Below are 22,394 nucleotides of genomic sequence, written 5' to 3' on the forward strand. Positions count from 1 at the left end.
GACACTGCAGGTCGCTACCGCTCAGCCGGTGGAGACAAGGTGCCCTTGGGTGAGGCAGGGGCCCCCGCAGGAACTCAGCTCTCCTCCCAGGATGGGAAGGAGGCTGACTGACGGGAGTGGCCCAAGGTGACCCGGTCGGCGTCACCCCAGCTGCGCCCGGCCGGGTCTGGCGCGCGGAGGGTGTGGCCCTGCCGGCACGTGAGGGGCAGGACTTCGGGGGGATGGGGAGCTGGTGGGGAGGGACCCGCGGCGGGCGGAGCGCTCTGCCGTCCCCTGACGCCGACTGCTGTCTCACTGAGGCTGCAGGTCCCCACCGGGTCACACGGATAGGAGGGGCCTCGACCCTTCTCCTTTGTCCGTCTCACCGGGAGCGCTCGGGACACCAAACGGGGGGGCCGCACGGCCCCCAATATAATCGTCTCTAATTTTCTTTCCTCCCGTATCCCTGCCTCCCACGGAGACAGAATTTGTGATTAAAAAAAAAAAAATTGGAGTCCATCCAAAATTATATATTTGTGTGTGTGTGTAGTACTGTGTAACTTATAAACATGTAGCTATTCACATACATAGCTTATAAAATACATTCCTATACAGAGAAAATTAACATATAAACATCTCTGTTCTTCGAAGGGGTCTGTCTCTGTATCTAACAGTCTCTGGTGGTTTTAGTTGAAAGGACACCGGGTATGTCCACACGCAAAGGGGGCCGATTCGAAGGCACACCATTGACGGGATGTTTTTCCTAACAATAACGTACAAGCTGTCAGTGTAGAAGTTGCAACCAACTTACTACTGCCTAACATAGGAAAAAGGTTTCGTACTGGTCTCCTCTTTGCGGAAACAGATCTGTTACTGAATACAAAGCCGACTTAGCCTCAGATGGGAACGTTGGGGACATTCGCTGGGAACAATCATCTCAACCCCGTAAACCGCCACTCGCCTGCGCTCGTGGATAAGGTTTAACCGTCGACCGGGGCGGCGGCCCCGCGGTCCAGGGTTCCTGAGGGTAAGCGGCGGGACCCGCTGCACCGTGCCCACGCGGCAGCCGCGGGCACAAAGCGGACAGGAATAGGGGTGAAAGATGGGCAAGGGGGGTCCAGACGCACCGAGGCGTCCGCACAGGCTGAGACGGAGCGAGGGCAGCAGCGGGGCGCTGGCAGCAGCTGGGGTCCCGGGCGCTCGGGCCCGCAGTGCCAACGAGGCTGCGCGCGCGGCGACGCACGGAGGACGCGCGGAGACCTCGGGGCTTCCTTGCGGCCCCCTTTAATCCGTCCGGGACGCCCGCGCTGCGGGGAGCCTTCCCGCCCGGACCGGGGTCCGCGGGGCTCCCGGGACGACCCCGCCGCCTCAGGGCGCGGCCCGGGTGCCCAGGACCACGCGCAGCAGGTCCCCCGCGGGCGCCACCCGCACGTCCCGGAAGCCGTGTCGCCGCAGCAGCTGCCCGAGCTCGCGGGCGCTCCGGGGCCGCCCCGCGCCCAGCAGCAGCGCGCCCAGGGGTTGCAGCCCTCGCCTCCGCGCCGCCGCCGCCGCCGCCGCCTCCTCCTCCTCCATCGCCGCCGCTTCCGCCACCAGGACGCCGCCGCCTGCGGGGAGAAGCCGGCTGGGGTCGCGCCCAACACTCGTGGGGCCCAGGGATCCAGTTACAGGTGAGGGGCTGAAGACAGGGGCGCAGCCTGGGGGCCAGAGAGACCGAGCCGGAGACAGAGAAGGGGTGGGGGGGGGAGGGGCAGGGCGCCCCAAGGGCTCCGTGAAGGCACTCACTGCCGGGACATCTGGGAGGAGTTCTGACCGCGGTGCCAGCAGGGACCCCGCAGTTAAGTCTGGAAACCGGATGATCAGGGCCAGACCTTCTTGGATCCGAGTTTGCACCAGTCACGCTGGCGCCCAGAACTGGGCTGTTGGTGCAGAAAACCTCTGTGAACAGCTTTGAGAAGCAGCAAGCATGCGCACGCGTGCGTCTGTATACGCACACCCGTACCTGTCCACCTCCCTATGACAGTTGTTTTCAGAAACGTCTGTGAAGGATGGAGAAGCTAAGCCAGGGTACAAAGTGGAGCGGCAGGACGAGGTAGCTCACGGCAGCCTTCTCCCCTTGGTTTGGGCGAACACGGAGACTTTTGGTGCAAAATCTGATGTGGGTTCTAGGCATCTCAGTGAACATGCAGTTAACAAAACTGAGATCATAGCTATAAAACTTATGGTGCATAAAACAAGCTGCAAGGATGTGGTGTCCAGCACGGGGAAAACAGCCAATATTTTATAATCACTATCAGCAGGGTATAACCCTTAAACATGGTGAATCGCGACGTTGTACACCTGTAACTTGTACAGCAACTACACCTCAACTAAAAAAAAAAAAAAAACTGGGATCATGGCATGTGTGCGCTCTGGTTTCTATCAATTTTTATGTTTTTCAAAGTAATACGTACACAGAGTTAACTCAACTGGCTCCAAGAGACTTCTATTAAGGAGGTCACTTATCTGTGACCCCACTGTCCCCAGGGTGCAGGCAACCTGAAGTCCCAGCTATGGCTCCCTGAAGTCCCAGCCATGGCTCCCAGTGCCTGCCGATTTCTGAGCTCTAGGTAGTCCGTCCACGGCCAGTTTCAAGTGGCCAGCTTGGCCTGAGTGGGCGGACAGGACTCCCGAAACTTTCACAAGAGGTTCCTGCCGGCAGGTCAGAGCTACCACACCCCCGTGCTCAGCCCCGCCCCTGAATCCTTCACAGTGTAAATGCTACTTAGAACCAACTGTCCCCGTAAACTGACTACAACTCAATAAAATAACAAGGAAGGAAGGAAGGAAGGAAGCAAAGAAGGAAGAAAGGTGGGTGAGCGTCCGGCTCTCACACATCTCCCCCGGACCCTGCCCCACCCCCAGGAAAAACAGTTCTGTAACTCCTCCCTCCTGAACTGTGTTATGTCCACTGTGCTGAGCTCTGTTCTGGAGCTGCGGACACAGCAGGGAGCAAACAGAACCTGCCCTCCGGGGGCCACCTTCTCGGGGAGGGTAGCCCAGATGTCCAGGTGACGTTGCCATGACCACGTGAAAACCTGGGGTGGCCAGAACAAAACCTTAAAACCACACAAATCCATCCGGGAGTCTGAGAGCGGGGGGACGCCCCCGAGAGTTGGCAAGGGGGACGGGCTTTCCTCTGGGAGCTGGGAGGACACAGAACAGGGGGCACGTGGATGCTGTGGGCGAAGACACAGGAAAGGGGGCGGCAGAGGAAACGTCCCCCTGCGCCCCCCGCCCGGGCCTGTGCCCGAGCTGGCAGCCGTGGGCACCCGGGACGGAGATGCCTGGTCCAGCCTGTGGGTGCCCAGAGCCCCGGGGAGGGGCCACCATGACGCTGAACCACACAAGTCCTGGGAGGCGGGAGCCCGGGACATCCACCGCAGGGTCAGTTCCTGGAAAGACCCCCCTCCCAGCCCCTGGGATGGACTTTACCCTTGCTCTGGTGTTTGTCCAAAATAGGAGGCCAAGGATGGGGGTCGTCTCCTCAAGAGACAGAAAATGGGGGCGGCACTGAAGATGACCCCAGGACCGCTACTCGGCTCAAGGTTCATAACCGCCCAGAAGAGCCAGCGGGGGCGCCTTGGGAAACGCGTGGCCCGCAGGACACACGTGCGTTCTGCTGCGGGGACGCGGGAGCCTGGGGAGGGGCCCAGTGACCCACATCAGCCCCGAGCGCCGTGGACACGGCCAGGGGACACGGCGCAGACGGAAACTGTCCGAGAGGTAGAGCCTGAGCCCAGCGGGGACGCGGGGAGGGACACGGCCCCGCGGGGCCCTTCCAGGAGGACGCAGTGGAGCCTGAGGCCCCAGATGTGGTCGCTGAAAAGTTCAGAAACACTTTCCTCCACCCCAGAACGCAGTCGTCCCCTGGGCGACGGGGAACTATGCACGGAGGCGGGCTGGGTGGACAGCGTGGGTTAGTCTTCGGAGAAAAGTTTACTCTTTTCTTAAAAGTCAAGAAACTCTCTTTATGTGATTAAAAAAAAAAAGGTAAATGACGTGGTCTCACCTGGTTCGCAGCAGCTGGAGATCCGGGTCAGTAGGTGGTGGACCCTGTCGTCCGGCCAGTCGTGCAGGACTCTGGAAAGGACGTACAGCTGTGCTCTCGGGAGGGCGTCTGTGAAAAAGTCGCCTGGTTCGAAAAGAAACGGGATTGAACCAACCGTCAGGGACAGAAGCACTGGTCCTCCATCTCCAGAAAGAGACACTGCCTGCCGTGGGGAACCTCGTGTCCCCCAAAACTCACGCCCACCTGAAACCTCAGAACAGGACCTTATCTGCAAACAGGGTGTCCGCAGATGGGATGAAGTGAAGGACCTGAGAGACAGTCCTCCGGGAGGAGGTGGCCCTGCATCCAAGGACAGTGTCCTCAGAAGAGGAGAGAGACAGACACAGAGGAGAAGGCACGTGGAGACGGAGGCAGAGACGGGAGGGAGGCGGCCACCAGCCCAGGGATGGACGCCCGGAGCTCCCAGAAGCTGGAAGAGGCAGGAGGGACCCTCCCCTGGAGCCTCGGGAGGGAGAGTGGCCCTGGGACACCTTGACCTCAGACGTCTGGTCTCCAGGACCGGGGAGGGTGGATGCCTGTGGTTTTAAGCTCCCCCGTTTGGGGGGTCAGTTGCTCCAGCCGCCCCCTCCTCACCCCCGGACACTCAGACATCTGCCAAATGCTCATCTGCTGTTTGTCACTCCCACCCCCATGCTTCATTCCACAAAGGATGAGCCGTAGCTCGCGGACACACACACAGAACAAAGCAAAGAAGGACAGCGTTGCAAACTGGCGTGAAGGGAGAGTTTACACGGGGTTGCAGACAAGTCCCCAGGCGGCGGTCCTGACTGCGTGGAGAACGGGGCCACAGTGCCCTGGCTTTGTTTCCTGCTTCGGTGTCTGTTTTCCTATATACGGTGAGTCAACAGCGCGGTGGCTTCCATCAAGCCGCGCCTAGATTTGAAGCTTTAGGATGTGTCTCCGTCAGCTCGGGGGGGCTGCAAGAAAATCCCACAGACTTGGGGAGGTGGCGGTTCAACTGTGTCTCCCAGTCTGGAGGCTGGACGTCCAAGATCAAGGTGTCAGAAGGGTCAGTTCGTGGTGAGAACTCTCTTCCTGGCTTGTAGAGGGTGGCTGACTTGTGGTGTCCTCACAGCAGGGGGACAGAAAGACAGAGAGAGAGAGAGACACACATAGATAAGATGGATGAGTGGATGGATGGACTGATAGACTGATGATAGATTGATTAGATGGATGGATGGATAGAAAGATAGATACATAGATAGATAGAACAGATAAATGTGTGGACGGATAGACAGATGATTAGATGGTAGATACAGATGACTGAGGTAATTGATAGATCGGTAGATAGACAGATAATAGATAAATGACAGCTAGACAGATGTCCCTGACGTCTCGTCTCCTAAGGACACAGTCTTACTGGCGTAGGACTCCACCCTCATGACTTCCTTCACCCTTAATTACCTCCAGATAGACTCACACTGCAGGGGGGTGGGGCTTCAACATATGAATCTGGGGACACAATTCAGTGCGCAGCAGGCTGACTGGCTCTTTTCTAAACTAGACCAGTATCAAGAAGTCGTGGGGTAGAGGTTCCACGAGCACATCCCTCCTCGGGCCAGGCTGCAGTGCGCATGAGTCACAGGAAGCCAAGTTTCCTTTCAATCCGGTCCTGCCGGGAAGTCCTTTCTCACGTCTACCCCAAGGCCCTCCTGCTGTAGCTCCCCTGTCACTGGCTGCTGTGGCCTCAGTCAGTGGTTAGACACCTGCCGACGCCAGTGCCATCCCCACCTGCCCTCCCGCCCGGCCACTCCCCACCCAGATAACCTCAAACTCCTGTTCTTGGGATTTGGAGATGTGCACCTGTGTGTGTGCAGACGTGCACGGACACGCAGACACACAGACACACGCACAAACAGATACATACAGATACAGAGGCACACACACACGCTCTGAACAAGCAATAAGTAAGGTCACCCAAGCGCTGACACCCAGCCGACGCAGAGCTGTGCTGACCTGGCACGAAGCGGATGTGCTCCGTCCGCTGTCCGTCGGGCTGAAAGGCCCTGGCGTGCTCAATGATGTCCGGGAGGTCGAACACGGTCACCTGCAGACGCGGGTACTCCCGGGCAAGCTCGTGGGCCAGGGCGCCCGTGCAGCCTGTGGGAAGCAAACGTGGACTCTGGACCCTGCCGGTGTGTACAAAAGCCTTGGTGGGTCTCCAAAGTTCAGCTCTGGCTAAACGAGAATGATGCTCCAGGACACGGCCCGAGGCCTGTGCCGTGAAGTCAACTCAGCTGGTGGGGAGATCACTGGTGTCTCCAAGTCAGGGCCGCGTGAGCTGGTGTCAGAGCTGGTGCTGGCCCAGAGCACAGGAGTGGGGTGGATGCAGACTCCCCGAGGAATCCTTACAGCAAAGCTCTGGGGGAGCTGTACTCTTCCCTTCTCCTTTCTGCTGCATGAATACAGACGTGATGGCTGGTGCCACAGCAGCCAGTCAGGACCACCAGGAGGAACAGAGGGCAGAGGATGGGGAAATGCATGCTGGCAGCTCAGTCATCCTAGGACCCCAGTGCCACTACACACCCTGGGCAGGCGTCTGCTCCTCCTTTGTCCTGGGGTGAGGACTGGCTGAGATGAGGTAGAGGGTGTGTGTGGCCTAATCAGATCTGATGAGATGGGGCACATGGGCCCGTCCCCTACCAGGCAGCCACCAGAACGGGTCCTGTAACCTCTACTGGGGTCCTGGCCTTCCCAGGACCTCCTAGCACTTGGGAACACCTGCTCAAGCCCCTGAGCCCACTCTAGACAAATACGGGTCATCAGGCAGTTTGCAGAGATAAACCCATTGTGCAAGTCTTATCAGCAGGTAAGGTGCCGGCAGCTTAACAGGAAAAGACACGCATGGAGGTGCTTCTAGCTGACTCCCGACGGGGCTGAACTCACCTCCCAGGTCGCAGGCGGAGGTGAATCGGGACAGGTCGAAGGCCGTGGCCACGTCACGTGCGGTCAGCTTGCTGAGGCCGTGCATGGCCCTCATGAACAGCAGTGTCGTCTCCGCGCTCTGCTGGTGGGATTCCCAAAACGGGACAGGGTCTGAGGAGAGCCACGGGGGGCCCAGGCGGCCCTGCACCCCGGGTGAGGAGCCACCCGGCGCCGCGGCGGGTGGGGGCTCGGCAGGGGTCGCGGGGTGGGTGGCAACAGAGCAGGGGAATGACGTGGGACCAGACAGACGTGGTGGTTGTAAAACGCTGTGAAAATGTCCTCAGTGCTCTTGAACTGTACACCTTAAAGGGGTTCACAATGGTAAATTTTAAGTTACGTGAATTTTACGCTGATTAAAAAAAAGTGTCTCTTATATATATGTTATTTACATATATATGTATATACACAATCACCCACTTGAAAAAGGAAAAAAAGCCTCTTGAAGAAGTGTAAGTGTGTGTGTCTTAAAATGATGTATGTTGTGTGTGGCCCGAGGGTCTACACTGACTATTCATGACCACCAGGTCCCTGTGTCGCAGCTGCTGGGGGGGCTGAGGGGCTGGGGGACGGGTTGCACCTGGTGTTTCTAAATCCCCAGTTTAGGGTATTTGGTCCGTCGGAACAGAGTCTCTCTCTGTCTCTGTGTCTCCGTCTCCCCCTTTCGTCTCTGTCTCTGTCTCTGTGTCTCCGTCTCCCCCTTTCGTCTCTGTCTCTCTGTTTCATATGTCTCTCTTTGCCTGTCTCTCTGTCTCCCTGTGTCTGTCTGTCCCCCACACATGCTCTGGGCCCCGTGCCGTGTCAGGCTTCCTCCTGCATCAGACACACAGCCTGACTCCAGCTGCACATGTGCTCTGGCCGCAGCAAAGGCCTGCCAGGGACCAAGGGGGCCGAGGGTTGCGCCCACCCTGGCAGACCCCGCCCTGCCGCCTGAACAGCGCCTGACGGGACACACACAGTCTTGCAGGTCAACCCGGAAGGTTCTCGCTGGAGGGAGGGGAGCGAAGCCCTTTGCAAACCCAGCGCTCAGAAGCGAGAGTCTGTTGCATGTAACGATGCAGGGGAAACGGTGCATCGACTCAAGGCAATCCCTTCCCAGAAAAAGCCTCTGTCAGGAGCTGGGACCAGCCAGCCGCCCCCACGCCACCCCCTGCACGAGCCGGCCGTCCACGGCCTCCAGGCAGCACCCAGGCGTCAAGGAGGCAGACACTCAGCTGTTCCCAAACCAGTGCCCGCGATCCCCGGCCAGAGACCCCTCACCCCCAGTCCTTCAGCAGGACAGACGGGCCGTGAGCAGGGACGCCAGGGTTACACTACCTGAAACAGGCGATCCGCCTTCATCCCCGCAGCCCCGCGGGCCTGCTCCGCTCCGTCCCGGGCGGCCAGGTCCAAGTGAGTGAAGAGGTCCCAGACGTGACTGTCATTGTACACGGCGAGGCCGTGGAGAGAGTGTGCGCCGTCGGAGACCAGGTGCAGGTCTGCCGCCTCCGTGTTGCTGTAACCTGAAAAGACGGGGCGTCCTGTGGCCTCCTGACGGGGACGCCTGAGCTCACCTGACGTCGGAAATGGGAGGGGAGCAACTGCCCAGCGTCACCCGGACATCACCGTGAACACCATCTATCTGACTAGTGCCAACTATACGCCCGGGGGCAGCTCCCTGGGGAGATGGCCCATCGATGACACAAAGAGGGCGCTCTTCCCAGAGGCAATCCGGCCAAGGCCTGTGGGATGGTCAGTTGGCCCAGCTACAGCCCCCACGGGTTCAGTCAGACACCAGGCTAGGTGTCCCCACCGGGGGGTGTGGGTGAGGGTTCGTCAACGTGGTTGGCACCTGCAGACTGTGGGTAAAGGAGGTGACCCCAGGTAGTGTGGGTGGGCCTCGTCCGATCAGTTGAAGGCCCTCACAGCAGAGACGGGGTCCTGCGTCAAGGCTGCCGCCGGGGCACCGGCTGAGGTTCCGGCCTCTGGTTTCAGACGCGCCAGCTCCGCAGTGGCACAGATGACAATTTCTCGCAACAAATCCAGTCCAAACCCGGTAGGTTCTGCTTCTCCGGAGAGCCCTGATGGGTGCCCCTCCATGCACTTCACGCCCACAGGGGCTCGTCATTAGGGCTGGCACCCCTGGGGGCCCTTCCGGGAGGCCACCACCTACAGACTCGGAGGCTGGAGGTCAAGGGGACCCCGCTGGACCCCCTCTGCATCCACAAAAGATGGAAAGCACAGGACGGTGCCGATTCTAACAATGAAGTGTCCTTCCTTCTGACACTGGGGTCTCCGACAGCAGCAGCACCCCCACCTCCCTCCGTGAGGACGAGCAGGGACAGCTTCCAGGCCAGGCGGGGGCCGTGCGGGGAGGGAGGGCATCGGCCACAACCAGCTCCGGGATGTTCCCCAGGCCCCGGGGACTGGAAGTCTGGGCGTGGGCGCCCCTCTGCACGTTCAGTCATTATTTTTCAGTCGAGGAGAATGTTGCTAAAATGCGCTGGCCGGGGAGGAAGCCCCTTTACCCCAAACCCTAAGCACGTATACATATGCTTCTTGTATGAAGGGCAGCTTTGGGGGGCCTCTACCAGCACCCCGCTTTCCTTAGCACAGAAGCAAAGCTGTCTCTCCCGCTCTGGGGTCTTCAGAGCCCGTGAACCTGTCCATCTGCTCAGGGACCACCCACAGCACCCGAGAGCTCCGAGAGCCCGCTCAAGAGTTCCGTGCGACTCAGGGAACGCACAGTGTCTCCCTCCATCTGTCCGCTTTCCCCACCTGTCCTCTACTTCTGTCTGTCTGTCTTTGTATCCATCTATCCATCCATCCACCCACCCACTTAACCGTCCATCAACCCATCCACTCACCCACCCACCCATCCATCCATCCATCCACTCACCCATCCATCCACCCACCCACTTAACCGTCCATCAACCCATCCACTCACCCATCCATCCACCCACCCATCCATCCATCCATCCACCCACCCACCCATCTATTCATCCATCCATCATCTACCATCCCTATTATCAGTCTGTATCTATCCATCCATTTGCCCCATCTGTCTGTCCAGACAAATAAGGAAGAGGACACAGCTATCTCCTTTGCACACACGTATGTACCTACCAGTTGTGTCCTTGCAGAACCCGGACTGACACCGCCCCCTGAGCCCAGGGCCTGTAGAGAAATCTCTCTCCACACACACACACACACACAGGCACACGCACACACACACAGCCGTCTGTCTCCTCCCTTCTGTCCATCCTCTGCTTGTCACCTTCTAGGGGAAAGCCACGCTCCTGGGGCAGAGGGACAGACAGTCTGCCCTCCCGGCCTGCACCCGGAGGCCACCGCCCCTCGGTGCCTTGGGTCCACCTGCAGAGATGCCTGGCCAGGCCCCTCCAGGAGGTCCCCTCACCTGCATCCGTCTTGTGCAGTAAGCCCAGGGCCGCGCAGGCTTCCAGCAGCCGCCCGGTCCCGCGCACGGAGGCGTTGATCTTGCGGGCGATATCCACGGCCTTCAGGGGCCCCTGGTCTCTCAACACGTCAAACACGTTGAGCTTGCATGCCGTGAACAGCGCCTGTCCGTGAGCAAGGACTACAGTCAGATGTGTGGCGTGACTCACCGGGTACGCTTCCCTGCCACGGACTCAGGAGCGGGCGGTGAGCGCTGTCCCCAGCCTGGCCCTCGTGGACCGAATCGTCGTCTGCAGAGCACAGTGGTGCGGGCTGCGGCCTGCACAGGGTTGGCTCAAGGTGGGACCAAAGTGATGACTACTGAGCTGAGGGCTGGAACACAAACCCTGCTGTCACGGGCGGCGTGGGGTCTGTGTCCCCAGGATTCCTGTGCTGAGGCCCCGAATGCCAGGACCTCAGCATGAGACCGTGTGTGGGGACAGGGCCTCTTCCGGGGCATGGATTCTCCACGCTGCCCTCGCGTGACACCTGTAACCTCGTAACGCAGGAACCTGCCATGACAGGTGAGGCCGTCTGGGAAAGGGCCCGACCGGAGCTGCATCGACAACGACCGTGACCGGCCTGCTGGGGGTGACACGTGCTCCTAGGCCCCCGACAGCCCCCGGCCTGGGCGGCACGCCCGGACATTGGGAGAGCTTGCTAAGCAGAGCTCGGTCCTAGCCGGGTGGATGCACAGATGCGTGGACAGCAGATGCCCACACAGATGATAAAAGAGGGAGATGTAGCTACACGTGACGGACAGACAGACAGATGAATGCGTGAGAGGGTGGATGGACAGAAGATGAGAGATAAATGATCACGTAGAAATGGAGACACAGGTGACACACAGAGATGCAGATGACGGATGGATGGACAGACAGATGGACACAGTGATGGTAACAGAGAAGCAGGGACAGGGGACGGATTCAGGAGATGACAGACAAATGGCTGATGGACAGACGGATGACAGACAGACAGAGGGAGACACAAATGACAGAGACGGATGGATGAAGGGATGGAGACGAGAGAGGTGCTAATAATAACAGACGGATATAGACATGGTTAGTACGGACGACAGACGGGTAGGCGGACGGATGGGTAGACATATAACACCCACGCAGACTGACGGTAACAACGTACATACGCTGACAACACACACAGCTGACAGACAGATACAGATAGATACACGATCGCTAAATACGCAGACAGATGGATACAAGACAGATCAATAATGACAGAGACGCTGGATACAGCCAAGAGATGACAGACAGACAAACAACTGACAGATCTGTAGACAGATAAAAGAAATGGAGGCATGAACGGATGGACCGCAGACAGATACAGGTAGGGGACAGATATTAAGAGGGATGGAAGACACAGATTACAGATTCATGGGTGGACAGGTGACAGGTGCATAGACAGGTAGCAACAGTATATACCGACCAACGACAGACGTGTATGTCGGGTACATGGATGCACGGATGGACACAGAGTGATGATAACAGAGAAGCAGGTGATGGATGCAGGACATGATAGGTGAGTAGCTGACGGACAGACAGAGGGACAGACAGACAAATGACCTCAGACGTCCAGTCTCCAGGACGGGGGACGATGAATTCCTGTGGCTCTCAGCCCCCATCTTGGGGTCCCGTGTTCCAGCCCCCTTTCCCCACCCCGACACTTACACGTACCTTTGATGCTTTGAAGCCCTCCATCAGCTCCAGGAGGCCGGTGGGGAACGGGGGCCGTTTCTCCTCCACCGCCCCGTTAAGATCCGTGTCCCGAGGGCCCGGGGCCGGGGGTGGGGCTGCGCCCGCCTCCTCGCCCCCACAGCTGCCCCGGTCGCCCCAAGCTGGGTCCGAGCCCCCGCCGCCCTCCACGTCACTCAGGTCTTCGAAGGTGTCAACGGCGGGGATGGAGTCGCGCTCGGCCCCCCACGCGTCCCCGGGGCAGGGCGGGCAGTACAGCTGCGCCAGCTTCTTGCAGAAGTGGTTCAGCGGGAAGCCCACCACGTTGAGGAAGTCCCCGCGGACGTGCTCCACCAGCATGCCGCCCAGGGCCTGGATGCCGTAGCCCCCCGCCTTGTCCCTGCCGGGGAGGTGGGGGAGAAGACAGGGGATGTCGGCATTCCTCGGTCCCCGGACCTACAGCCGGGGCGACAGGCCCCCTGCAGGGACCCCAGTCTCCTCCAACCTGGGTGGCTGCAGGCTGACGAGTCTGGCTCCAGGCCCAGATCCTATGTGATCCCAACCACCGGCCAGCACGAGGGAGGGGCACTGGGGGCCCCTTGGGGAAGGTGCCCACCCCCATCCCCAGCAGGCCTGGCGCACCGTAGTCTCTCTGGGGTGAGGGGGCTGCCGTCAAGGACCCAGGCCCCAGCCGTGCCCTCCTGCCACCTGGATTCCTGGCTCCGAGCCCCACTCAGAGGCCTCTTCACGGAGGCCCTGGCCCAGGTCTTCCCGGGGAACCTCTGCTGAGGAACAGAGTGGGAGGAGCGGCCTGGGAGGACCCTCCCTGCACCCTCCCTGCACCCCAACTGACCACCCTGAACTTCTCCAGCCCGGCCCCCCACCTCTCCCTCTCCCCAGCTGGTACCTGGGGTCCCCAGGCAGTGAGACCCCCCACGGCCCCCACGTCTGCACCTGCACCGTGTCCTGGGGGAAGACGGGACGGGGGAGCCCGCGTGTCCCCTGGTTTGGCCCTGGGTCCTGCTACGGTGGCAGAGGTGCTGGGGCCAACCCCATCCCTTGTTTTGGTTTGTTGTCCCGATCAGATTCCCCCAACAGTTCAGCTCAGTTCATGACCCACCACCCTCCTGGCACCGCCTAGAGCCCAGCCCCCGCTGGCCCTTCCCCAGCACGGAGACCTGGGTCCCTGCACCGCCCGTCTGAGCCCGGCCCCCTCGTGGTAAATAGAACAAGACACCGCCTGGCAGACCGAGTGCTTGTGCCCCCCACAACTCCTACGTGGAGTCCTAACCCCTGGTGGGAGGACGTTAGGAGCTGGGGGCTTCAACCAGCACAGCACACGCTCTGACCCTCGGCCCCGGGAGCCCAGGGGTACCTGTGCCCACCTCCGCGCTGCTGTGGGTGCCCGGCCCCCCGTGAGGGCCCTGCACGAGGACACATAGGAGGCTGGTCCCCGAGGCACCGTCAGACCCGTGGGCGAGGCCACCAGCCAAGGGCCAGCCCCCAGTGGGGGTGGGGAGTGGACCCAGTGAGGATGGAGAATGGACGGGCCGAGCCCAAAAAAGCCGGTCACCCCACACGGTGACCTTGACAAGACTGCTGCCTGGAGCCGGCACGCTTGGGGTGGTCAGTGTGACATTTCATGATGACCTCTGCCTTCTAGAGAGAGAGCCGGCCATCCCGCCAGAGTGGCCGGCTGCCCTGTCTACACCCCACAGGGAGGGCCACCTGCGGGACGGGGGCCCCCCGGAAAGCATCCTTCACTACTGCGTTGGGGCACCGGTCACAGCGTTGGGAGCACAGCCCCGGGGCGCAGGCCGAGCCACGTCCCCGGCGCGTCCCCGCCCGCAGCTGCCGACGGACACTCACATGGGCTCCCCGCTGTCGATGTATTCCCACAGCAGCTCCTCCGACAGCTCCGAGAACTTCACTGTGGTCTCCTCGTAGAAGTCCAGGACCTCGGTGTGCAGCCGGCCGTCTGCAAGGACAGGGCCCGCGGGTGAGGGTCCACGCCCGGCGCTGGGGCCCCGGTCCCCGGGGCTGAGCCGCTGCATTTGGGGGGAACCTGCCTGAGCTTTACGTGTGATTCAGGCCCGGAACGTTCATAGGGGCAGGGTTTTCACTTTAGACAAGGGAGAAAGAGAGAGAAAAAGGAACCAAGCCCACAACGTCGCCAAACAGGAGAGGAACTCGGAGCCTGCAGACCCGGGCGAGACAGGGCCGCTGGGTTTGTGCGACAGTTCGTGGAGCGGAGCTATCACAGAGCCAGTCCGGGTCTGCACGAGGCTTTCCGCTGGGCAGCTGCGGGGCTGCAGACGCCCCAAGCACATGGCACGGTGGCTCCGCGTACGGCGCGCTGGGAGGGGTCCCCACCCCAGCTGTCCTGCAGTGAGGGCTACCCCTCAAACGTCATGTCCTCTCAAAACCTCAGGCGGGGAAGTTTTTTGGAAACAGGGTCTCTGCAGATGGGATGACGTGAAGGACCGGAGAGGAGGTCCTCCTGGAGGAGGTGGCCCTGCATCCAAGGACAGTGTCCTCAGAAAAGGAGACACACAGACATAAAGGAGAAGCCACGTGGAGACGGAGGCAGAGACGGGAGGGAGGCGGCCACCAGCCCAGGATGGACGCCTGGAGCCCCCAGAAGCTGGAAGAGGCAGGAGGGACCCTCCCCTGGAGCCTCGGGAGGGAGCGCGGCCCTGGGACACCTTGACCTCAGACGTCTGGTCTCCAGGACGGGGGAGGATAGATGCCTGTGGTTTTACACCACCCGAGGAAAGAATCTCCAGCAAGTGCTTCCTCCCCCAAGAGCCCAGGCTGAAGTCCAGGACGGTGGACCGAGAGGGTAAAGGTAACCAGACAGCCAGCAAACAGACGCTCAGCCGCCCGTCGGTCATCGTGGGACGTGGTCGGGGGCCCCGAGGCCAGGAGCTCAGACTCAGCCTCAGGGTCCTTTCTGGACTTAAAACCTCTTGTCAGCAGCCTTGAAAATCATTCCTCAGGGTTTTGGTGCATTTTTTAAACACCTTTCATCAGGGCCTTGTAGATTCACGCCAAGGTGGGCCCAGTTCCTGCACCTTCCAGACCAAAGCACCTCAGAGGAAGCATCTGGACAGACTGCACTGGACGGGGGTTCATGACCGCCCCACCCCAGCCCCCACGGGATGCTCAGGGCGAACCCCAAGTCTTCCACGTCGGACCCTGGCTTTCCCAGGCAGGACAAGAGGAAGGACTCGTGTGGGAGCAGAGCTGCCCCGAAGGCCTGGGTCACCGAGGACCCTGGTCTCCTCCCGCGGTGGCCCCACCCCCAGGGAGCAGGGGGATGGCACTGGCCGTGGTACCTCTGTCGCTGCAGTGGACGATGACCACGCCCGTGAAGACGCTGTGCTCTTTCCCGTTCAGCCTGCAAGACACACAGGGCCAGCGCACAGCTGTCTGAGGTCTGGTGACACAGCATGTCCCCCCCCATCCCCCCACCGAGCACGCAGCCTCAGCCCCCATCACTCAGGCCACCGGGTCTCCGAGGAAACCTTCCCACAGTGACCAGTGCAGGTTCCCACAGGAATGCAGTCACTGCTATCGAAGCTGGGGCAGGGCTGGGGTGGGGGACCCCCGGGGGCCTTATTGCAGGACCTGAGGTCCAGCTGGGATATGGGGAGCGGCTGGCCGTGCTGGGACGACTCAGATGCAGGCAGCTCTCGACTGGACTCTGTGTTTGGTGGCCTGGGTGTGGCTGACCCCGTAAGAGACCCTGAGGTTGGGGAAGGGGGTGGTCCACCCAGTGGGCAAGGTTCCAGGATGCTGAGAGGGACAGGACCCGCCTCCGTATCACAGGGGCTCAGAGGCACTCCCGGGGCCCCTGGGGAAAGCAGTCAGGTGGAGGCAGGCACGACGATGGGGGGAACCACAGAAGGTGGGTCGTGGACACGTGGACCCCGGCACGAGCCCCGTTAGGGTGCAGCCAACACTGCATGCGTTCAAGGGCACCAGTCCCGCCCTCTGATCTGAACTAGCAGGGGCTGCGGGAGGGACGGGGGAGGTCACACACAGTCCTCCCCTGACCCAACGATGCCCAGCCTCTCTCTGCCGCACAGCTGTTTCCCAGGAGGACGGCTGACCCCACCCACCTTGAGAGCATGCGGTAGGCGTCCTGTTTGTCCACCGGCTTCTCCAGGATCAGCCCCCCGATTGTCTACAGGAGAAACGGGAGGGGCGGCGTCACTTCTCCCCTAAGATTGTCTGTGAAAACTGCACCATCCGCGTGACAGATTCTGCATTTTAAAATTTAGCTGAGATCCGTGTAACATAAAGTTCACCATTTTACAGTGAACCGTGTGGCAGGTCCCCAGAGCTGAGCTATGACCATGATCTAGTACCTGAACTTTCTCATCATCTGGAACACCTTGTCCCCACGCATGGTCACTCCCTGTCCCCCTGCCCAGTCCCTGGTAACCATGAACCCACTTTCTGTGTCTGTGGATTTGCCTGTTCTGGGCGTTTCCTGCAAATGGAATCACACCCTGTGTGTCCTTCTGTGTCTCCTTCTCTCACGGACCATCCTATGTGTAGGGTCCATCCACACTGCAGCCCATGTCAGAGCTGCACTCCTTTTCCTGGCTGAGTAATATTCCCCTGTGTGCATGCACCCCATTCTGTTTCTCCATCCATCCACGGGTGGATATTTGGGTTGCTTCCACCTTTTGGCTATTGTGAATAATGCTATGAATATTCACGTACAAACTTTTGTTTGAACACCTGTTTTCAATTATTTTGGGCATATACCTAATGGTAAGTGTCTTAGGTCAGGCTCCCATAGTAGTACAGACAGGAGGCGTAAAGAACACACTTTCATGTCCCCCAGGCCTGGAGGCTGGGATCTGAGACAAGGTGTGAGCAGGGCTGGTGTCTCCTGAGCCCTCTCCCCTTGGTGTGTGGACGGCCGTCTCCTCCCTGTGTCCTCACATGGGCATCCCGCTGTGTGTGTCTAGGTCCTCATCTCCTCTTCTTATAAGCCCAGTCCTATGGGATCGGGACCCATTCTAGTGACCCCATTTTACCTCCATCACCTCCTTAAAGACCCCGTCTCCAAACACAGCCCCATTCTGAGATCCTGCGGATCAGCAGGTCAACATATGAATTGGGGGGGACACACTTCAGTCCACAGTAGAACTGCTGGGTCATATGATAATTCTTTGCTTAACATTTTGGAGAACCTGCACTGCTCACTTGTTATTTCCCTGTAGAGACGCCCTTAACCGTGACCCAGGAGTGGCGTCTGTGTTCTCAGCCGCACACGTGCACGTCCCGTGCACCCGGGCTGCCCGGGCAACGGGTGTCACATGAGGGCAAGGCAGACCCCGGGCTCACCCCATCTGCTGTTTGCCAACCCTGGACTCTTCCTTTCTGTTTTCTTTTTTGTTTGAACTTATAGTTGATTTACCATGTGGTGTTAGTTTCAGGTGGACAGCAAAGTGGTTCAGTTATACATATATACATATGTATATATTATTTTTCCTATCCTTTTCCATTATAGGTTATTACAAGATATTGAATACAGTTTCCTGTGCTCGACAGGAAGCCTGGGCTCTTTCAGTGTCCAAATGAGTGGTCCCTCACCTGGACACGGTGGTGGTACCTTAGCAACCAAGCCCGCCATCCCCGGGAGGTGGTCACCATCAGGCCAGGAGGGGGCTCAGATGGAGGGCGGTCACCAGAGCTGCCGACCAGCGTGACCTCCCATCAAAAAACAACTCGCAGTGGCCGGAGGCCATGTCCAGGACAGAACTCTGTCCTCTCCAAAGATGCACCCAGTCCTGACCCCCGAGCCTAACGAACAAGACATTATTTGGAAGTAGGGTCTTTGCAGATGTAACAGATGTAAAATGAGGTCGCGCTGGAGCAGGTAGGCCCTAATCCATTAGGATTGCGGTCCTTACAAGAAGAAGGAAACTGGGACACAGAGACGCCACATGAAGACGGCGGCAGAGTCAGGGTGATGTGGCCACAAGCCCAGGGACGCCCCGATTCCTGGCAAACGTCCCGAAGCAGGGAGAGAGGCCTGGGAAAGATTCACTCCTACACCTTTCAGAAGGAACCGGCCTTGCCAACGCCTTCGTTTCAGTCACCGAGGACACGCCAGCCACACCAGAGGTCGGAAAGCAGACTTACCACGATGGTGTCTGCTCCGATAACAACGTCGGGGGCCCGTAGGTCTTTCTGCAAGAAATGCAGACTCAGCATTAGAAAGGAAGTCCCTGGGTGTCTCACACAAACATTTTCGTCCCACGAGCCGTGTGGAACAGCATCACTGCTCGCTGACGAATGCAGTCTCAGCTCGGAGAGCAAGATCTGGGTGTGTCAGCACAGCAAGCGAGGAAGAACCTCAGCACGCGACGCTCACGCGAAATGTGCGCACAACCCTCAACTCTGACTGCCCTTCAGTACTAACCTTGCCAGCTGAAAGTCAGTCCAGCAATGTTCATTTATCTATAGCAATACTTCTCATAGCATTGACTACCATGTGTTTGTTATGTTATGCTAATGGCAACAGGGTACCACTATAACACGTAGGAATAAACAAGCCGCCTTAATTCTATGCCTTAAGTAGCACTACCATGTTATTACAAACGTATGTCCTATGGTGACACAATACAACAACGTGTTGCGTAGCAATCACACATGCGTTATATATGAACTTCTCTGTTATAAACGACACTACTCTGTTCATTACAAGAATGTATTATATAGGAACACACAGCCCTGGATAAGGTACCTTAATTCTATATCGCACATGATGGTTTACATTAGCCACAAGAGTATGTTATATGTAACACCCACTAAGAGATAAGTGCCCTAATTCTGTATCAAAAATAATACTGTTACATTCATTGCAATAGCATATTATACAGTAACACCTGGTAATAGCTAAGGTCCCTTAATTCTACATCATAAATGATACAGTTACATTAATTGTAACAGTACATTATATAGTAATGCAGAGGCCACAGTTCTGGATCATGAACGATGCTGTTACGTTAAATGCAACAGTACATCACATCCTAACACTCAGTAACAGAAAAGCTGCATGAATTCTATACCATAAATGAAGCTATTACGTTAATTACGGTAGCATCTACATAGTAAAACGTAGCGATAAACTACATGACTTCCACATCACACATGATGCTCTTGTACAAATCACACAGTAACAGAGTAACAGATAAAGCACACCAATTGTTTGTACGGTAAGTGGTATTATTACATGAATCACAACGGTATATGACATCTTGGCAAAGCAACAGACAAACTGTGTTCTATGGATGGCAGCGTCACGTGAATGACGGGGGACCACAGCCACAGGTAAGCTGCGTTATCCGCCTGCTGTAAGCGGCGTTTCTTTAGAACGTGGACACTGAAAATCGGCACACGTGCTCCCAGCAGCAGAGCCTGAGAGAATCCGAAGCGGGAAGCCTTGCCTGGTGCATCCTCCTGGCCACCTCCAGGGCCTTCTGCTTGGCTGTTTCCACGGCGTATGCGGAGGGGGTGGGGAATGAGGCCTTACACAGCTTCTCTTTGAACCTGGAAGGGACCACCTCGAACCTGAGGCCCTGGAACAAGACAAAAGGGGTCTTGAGGGCTTGTCGGAGGACCCCCAAGAACGCTGACCAGCACGCGCAAGGTCTGCAGTCATTGGGGCCTTGCCCACGCCCAGCCGCCTCCCTCGCCTACCTCGTCTATGCACTGGACACTGACCAGGTGCCAGCTGGTCAGTGCCAACCGGTCTGCGGGGGAGCGGGACTAACCAGGGCCGGGGTCCCTGGCGGGAAGACCCCTGCGCAGGCGGCAGCCACACGGAGGCCAGCAGGGCGGTATTGATTGGAACGCTGGGATCTGCAGCCCCAAAGGTCAAAGGGCTCCCAGGGAGTCCCAGAGGCCGGCACCTGGCCCCCACAGGGGTCAAACTACTGAACTCACAGCACTTGCAGGAAATGCCACCAAAGTGCCACAAACGATGGCTGCATGAGGGGAGATGTAGCTGCTTTAAGGTCCCCCACACATGTAAACAGGCAGCCCCTGCGGGAGGCGGGTCACAGACAGTAACATCCAAAGTCGGGTGGGGACAAGAATGGGTAAAACTGCCCATCCCCATGGCTGGCACCCCTACAGGGCACCCAGCTGGCTCTTACCTTCCCTGCACACTAGCCCTTCCCCCATCTCCCTCCATCACGGTCCTCCCGCATCCAAATTCCCCCTGGACCGCGCTGTGAGCCCCTCTGGGTTCTGAACCCCCCAGCCTCGCACTGGAGGTACGGATAGCACTCTTCACTCTGTACCCCCCTCTCTCCCCCACCTCGTCCAGGCAGGGCCTCTTCGACTCCCCTGTCCCTCACCCTTCCCCCACCAGACACAACTCCCCACTGCCAGCCTTCCCGCTGGAGGTACAGACAGCACCCTTCACACTGTACCTACCCCCACCCCAGCCCACTCCCCAGACCCAGGCAGGGCCACCTGGGCTCTGTCCCTCCCACCAACTCTAGTATACCCCCGCCCCCAGACAGGGCCTCCCCGTTAGGACCACATCCCCTTCACTTTGGCGCTGCCCCCTCCCTCCCTCTCAGCTCCAGGACGGACGGAGCTCAGGGGCTTGGGAGCTCCACACACCCCAGCCAGCAGGTCACTAAGTCCCCAGCCCTGGCCGGAAGACCCTGGGCCGCAGGTCACAGAGACTCCTCCTTCATCTGAGCCACATACCTGGACTCTGGCCACTCGGGTCCTGCCCGCTCATCCCCTCAGGCCTCAGCCCTGCAGAGCCCCGTCCCGGTCACTAGAGGCCTCTAGGCTGAGACCCTGGACCTCAGCCCCTTTCGCTAGGCCCCATTAGTAAGCCCCACCCCCACTAGGCCCCTGGGCCCCCCAGTCACTAGAACCCGGCTGGCTCAGCAGACCCCTCCCACTCCGACCCCTCCCTTCCCCACCAAGCTGGGCCACCAGGTCCCCAACAGACCCTGGCCACCCTCCTTAGGACAACCCCTGTCACCAGGCCCTGCAGTCCCCACCCTCCCAACCCGCCCCTTCCCTTCCCCACCAAGCTGGGTCACTAGGCGCCGGGGTCGGTAAGCTGCGGCCACCAGACCCTGGACACCCGCCCCTAGCACTAGACACCCCCATCTGCTAGGCTCCGGCCCTGCAGACTCTGGCTCCCAGCCACTGGGCCCCTGGTCCCTAGGCCCGCGGAACCGGGCCCGCCCCGGCCCCCGGCCCCGCGGACCCCGGCCCAGGCCCGGCCCAGGCGGCTCACCGCGTTGCTGAGGATCTCCTGGCGGCGCGGGGAGGCGCTGGCCAACACCACATGTTTGTGCAGCAGCTTCCCGATCACCGGACACAGCACCATGGCGCCGCCGCGACCCCGACCCGCGCGCGCGGCCGCGCCAGGAACCCGCCTCCCTACGCCGCGCGCGGAGCCCTGCGCACTCGGAGCCGCGGCCAGGCCCCGCCCCCAACGGGCTCCGCCCCCGACGGAGCCCCGCCGAGACGGAGCACAGCCCCCGGAACCCCGCCCCCGGAACCCCTCCTAGGCCCCGCCCCACGGAGCCCCACCCCGCCCGGAAGCCCCGCCCCCGCCCCACGGAGTCCCGGCCCCGCCTCCTGGAGCCCCGCCCCCAAAGAAGCTTCGCCCCACCCCGGCCCCAGCCCCGCCTCGAAGGAAGGTCCTGCTGCTGCACCGCTTCCCGCCGGGCTCCGAACGAAGCCCCGCCCCTCCCACGAGGCCCCGCCCCCGACGCTCGCCTCGCCCCCTCCCGGCTGTTGGGACCCAAGCTGGGCGCGGGCGGGGGGACCTGGGCTGCGGGCGGTCTCTAGAGCCCGGAGACCGCAGGGCACCTTGGGAGCACGGAGCCGGGCGGGGTGATGGGGGCGTCCTTGAGAATCGGTGCAGGGGTTCCCGGGGTGCGGTGCTGGGCGGAGAGGCGGGGGCCCCTCGCGGGCGCGGTGGGGAGGGGGGATGGGGGTCCCCGCGGGCGCGGTGTTGGGATGTGGAGATGGGAGGGTCCCCAGAGCGCGCTGGGGACTGTAGACATGGGGGTCCCCCAGGCCTGGATGGGGTGCGGCGCTTCGCAGCCTCAGCTCTAGTGACACTTGGGGCGGGATCATTCATCTTTGTGGGGCTGCCCCGGGCGGTTGCAGGGTATTTAGCAGAGCTCTGATTTCTGTCCACTAGATGGCAGTAGCTGCCCGCCAAGTTGTGCGAACAGAACACTACAGACACT

At 59.8% G+C, this 22,394-nt stretch overlaps 1 protein-coding gene across 1 annotated transcript; it reads right to left on the reverse strand.

The window, feature by feature from the left end:
* Positions 1-494: 494 nt before the first annotated feature.
* On the reverse strand, positions 495-21,646 carry ASMTL (acetylserotonin O-methyltransferase like). Its single transcript, XM_072955887.1, has 13 exons — positions 21,428-21,646; positions 19,605-19,736; positions 18,298-18,345; positions 16,257-16,321; positions 15,471-15,532; positions 14,002-14,110; positions 12,136-12,532; positions 10,407-10,569; positions 8,327-8,511; positions 6,974-7,091; positions 6,044-6,187; positions 4,028-4,150; positions 495-1,583 (listed from the first exon to the last, which is right to left on the reverse strand). The coding sequence occupies exons 1-13, from the start codon at positions 21,518-21,520 to the stop codon at positions 1,348-1,350; spliced, it is 1,875 nt and encodes a 624-aa protein (XP_072811988.1). The 5' UTR covers positions 21,521-21,646; the 3' UTR covers positions 495-1,347.
* Between the last annotated feature and the right edge of the window lie 748 nt (positions 21,647-22,394).

Source organism: Vicugna pacos, chromosome X (assembly GCF_048564905.1).
Source record: "Vicugna pacos chromosome X, VicPac4, whole genome shotgun sequence".
Lineage (NCBI taxonomy): Eukaryota > Metazoa > Chordata > Mammalia > Artiodactyla > Camelidae > Vicugna > Vicugna pacos.

Bases quoted from the DNA above. Each gene is read 5' to 3' on its own strand.
- ASMTL (XM_072955887.1), bottom strand. From the start codon at position 21,520: ATGGTGCTGTGTCCGGTGATCGGGAAGCTGCTGCACAAACATGTGGTG. The intron at 19,737-21,427 runs GTGAGCCGCCTG...GTCTTGTTCCAG, and splicing joins AGGAGATCCTCAGCAACGCG to GGCCTCAGGTTCGAGGTGGT. The intron at 6,188-6,973 runs GTGAGTTCAGCC...TGCTTCCCACAG, and splicing joins CTCCGCCTGCGACCTGGGAG to GCTGCACGGGCGCCCTGGCC.